We start from the raw sequence: 2,267 nt of genomic DNA, 5'->3' as shown, positions 1-2,267 counted from the left end.
TCTGCTGAAGAAACCAGCAGGTAAGGTTGTCTACTGGGACGAGTGCCTCCAGAATAGATTCACACAAGCCAAAGAGATCATCTGTCAGCTAGCCAAACAGGGGTTAGCATACTACGACATGACCCGACCTACCATCGCCATCACGGACTGGTGCAAGGACGGCATCGGGTTCGTGGTGATGCAGCAGTACTGCTCATGCCCGCCAGACACTGCCCCACACTGCTGCAAGGGAGGCTGGCGCCTGGCATTATGCGGAAGCCGGCACCTTACCCCGGCCGAGTCGGAATATGCACCGGTGGAGGGGGAAGCTTTGGCAGTAGCGTGGTGCCTGCGTAAGGCCCGGCTTTTCCTCCTGGGGTGCCCCAACCTGGTTATCGCCACAGACCACCGGCCCCTAGTTAGGCTCTTTGGCGACAAGGCCCTCAAGGACATCACCAACCCACGGCTGTTTCGTCTGAAGGAGCTGACCCTGCAGTACAGGTTCACCATGCGCTTTCTGCCGACGAAACACAACGCGGCAGCCGGCTTCCTATCCAGGTATCCCGTGGCCAAGACTAATCTGGACGAGATGGATGAAGAATAAGACGTCGCTATCGCCGCAGCCATGTCAGCAGCTACTGTAGCCGCCCTTGACCTGAGTGGGTGCGTCACCATCGACGAAGAGATGGTGCTGCAAACGGCCCTTGAGGACCACACCTACCAGTCACTGGTGTTAAGAGTGAGCAGCGGCGACTGGGAGTCCCACAGATCACGGGAGCCTGCCTGCCTGCGGCCCTTCTACGGTGTACGAGACAGACTGGCAGTGTCCCGTGGCCTAGTCACCTATACCTATGATCAGGGATGTGTGCGGCTTGTCATCCCTGAGGCTCTGCGACAACGAGTGGCAGCTAGCCTTCACGCCAGCCATCAGGGCCTCGACTCCATGCTAAGAAGAGCCAGACAGACGGTGTACTGGCCTGAAATGGAGGGTGACCTGCAGCATTACAGGGCCACATGTAACTCCTGCAATGCCAACGCGCCGTCACAACCACCTGAGCCCCTCATTCTCACCCCACCCCCCGATTACCCCTTTCAGCAGACGGTGGCAGATCTATTCCAGCTGACAGGTCAAACATACCTAGTCTACGCCGACCGACTCACTGGCTGGCTAGAAGTTGCGCACCTACCCTCGGGTGCCACGTCCAGTGAAATCATGAAGCACCTAGGGCACTACTTCACCAGATGGGGGACCCCAGAACAACTCTCTATGACGGAGGTACGAACCTAGTGAGTGGGGAAATGACCGCTTTCCTCAGGAGATGGGGCGTAACGACCCGCCTCTCCTCCGCTCAGTACCCTCAGTCCAACGGCCGAGCCGAGGCCGCCGTGAAGACAGCCAAGAGGATTCTGCGAGACAACACAGGGACCAGCGGCAGCCTGGACAACGACAAGGTGTCGCTTGCCCTCCTCCAATACCTCAACACCCCGCTACGAGAAGGAAACGCATCCCCCGCACAATTGACAACTGGCAGACAGCTACGTGATGGAGTCCCCACGGCCAAACAGAACTACAAAGTCAATTGTGAGTAGCAGCGGACCCTGGAGGAGAGGGAGACACAGATGGCGCAACATCATGCAGAGATACGACAGAATAGCAAGGGCCAGCAACGTCGACGGCGCCGCCTGCAGCCGGGAGCCCGTATGTGGGTTCAGGACCAGACTACTAAGGCATGGAGCAAGTCTGGTACCGTAGTCGAAATCCACCCACACCGCCAGTATGCAGTGAGGATGGACGGAAGCGGTCGCATCTCACTGCGCACCCGCGGCCATTTGAGAATGGCCGCGCCACCACGGGGGCCATTATCCTCCGGGGGTTCACCCGAGCCGCAACCACCGACCCAGGGGACGCCTCCGTCTGCTTCCCTGAGAGGGGAACGTCCTCAAAGGCTCAGGTCTCAGCCGAGATGGCTGGACGACTACATAATATAGCTGTTCAATTTTGTTCATATTGTATGTCATTGGAATTACCATTTATTTGTTTTGTTCAATGTAATCAGATTGTCAAGGTATTTGTTTTGTTTTTCCCTCACAATCTTGAGGGGAGATGTAAGAGTTTTTATTGTGAGAGCTGGCAACTGCGAGTCACGCTCGTAGAGACTACCCCTAGCGCGGGTAGTCAGTCACCCGCCAAGAGCCCTATTGTAAGCAGGCTTAAATAAAAACCTAACAGAAGAAAGAGCTGATATTTCACTCAGCATAGCTGCTTTCCAAAGAGGTTTTTCAGGTCC

At 56.4% G+C, this 2,267-nt stretch overlaps 1 protein-coding gene across 1 annotated transcript; it reads left to right on the top strand.

Annotated features, from left to right (window-relative positions):
• The first annotated feature begins 604 nt into the window (after positions 1-604).
• LOC143032695 (protein NYNRIN-like) lies at positions 605-1,267 on the top strand. The gene has a single exon (XM_076197581.1). The coding sequence runs from the start codon at positions 605-607 to the stop codon at positions 1,265-1,267; it is 663 nt and encodes a 220-aa protein (XP_076053696.1).
• The last annotated feature ends 1,000 nt before the right edge of the window (positions 1,268-2,267 follow it).

Source organism: Oratosquilla oratoria, chromosome 14 (assembly GCF_046742065.1).
Source record: "Oratosquilla oratoria isolate Oo_2021 chromosome 14, ASM4674206v1, whole genome shotgun sequence".
NCBI lineage: Eukaryota > Metazoa > Arthropoda > Malacostraca > Stomatopoda > Squillidae > Oratosquilla > Oratosquilla oratoria.
The sequence above is the reverse complement of the archived record's forward strand: the minus strand, read 5'-3'. Positions and strand labels throughout refer to the sequence as shown.

What these genes read in the sequence shown, in the direction of transcription:
- LOC143032695 (XM_076197581.1), top strand. Translation starts at nt 605, where the DNA reads ATGTCAGCAGCTACTGTAGCCGCCCTTGACCTGAGTGGGTGCGTCACC.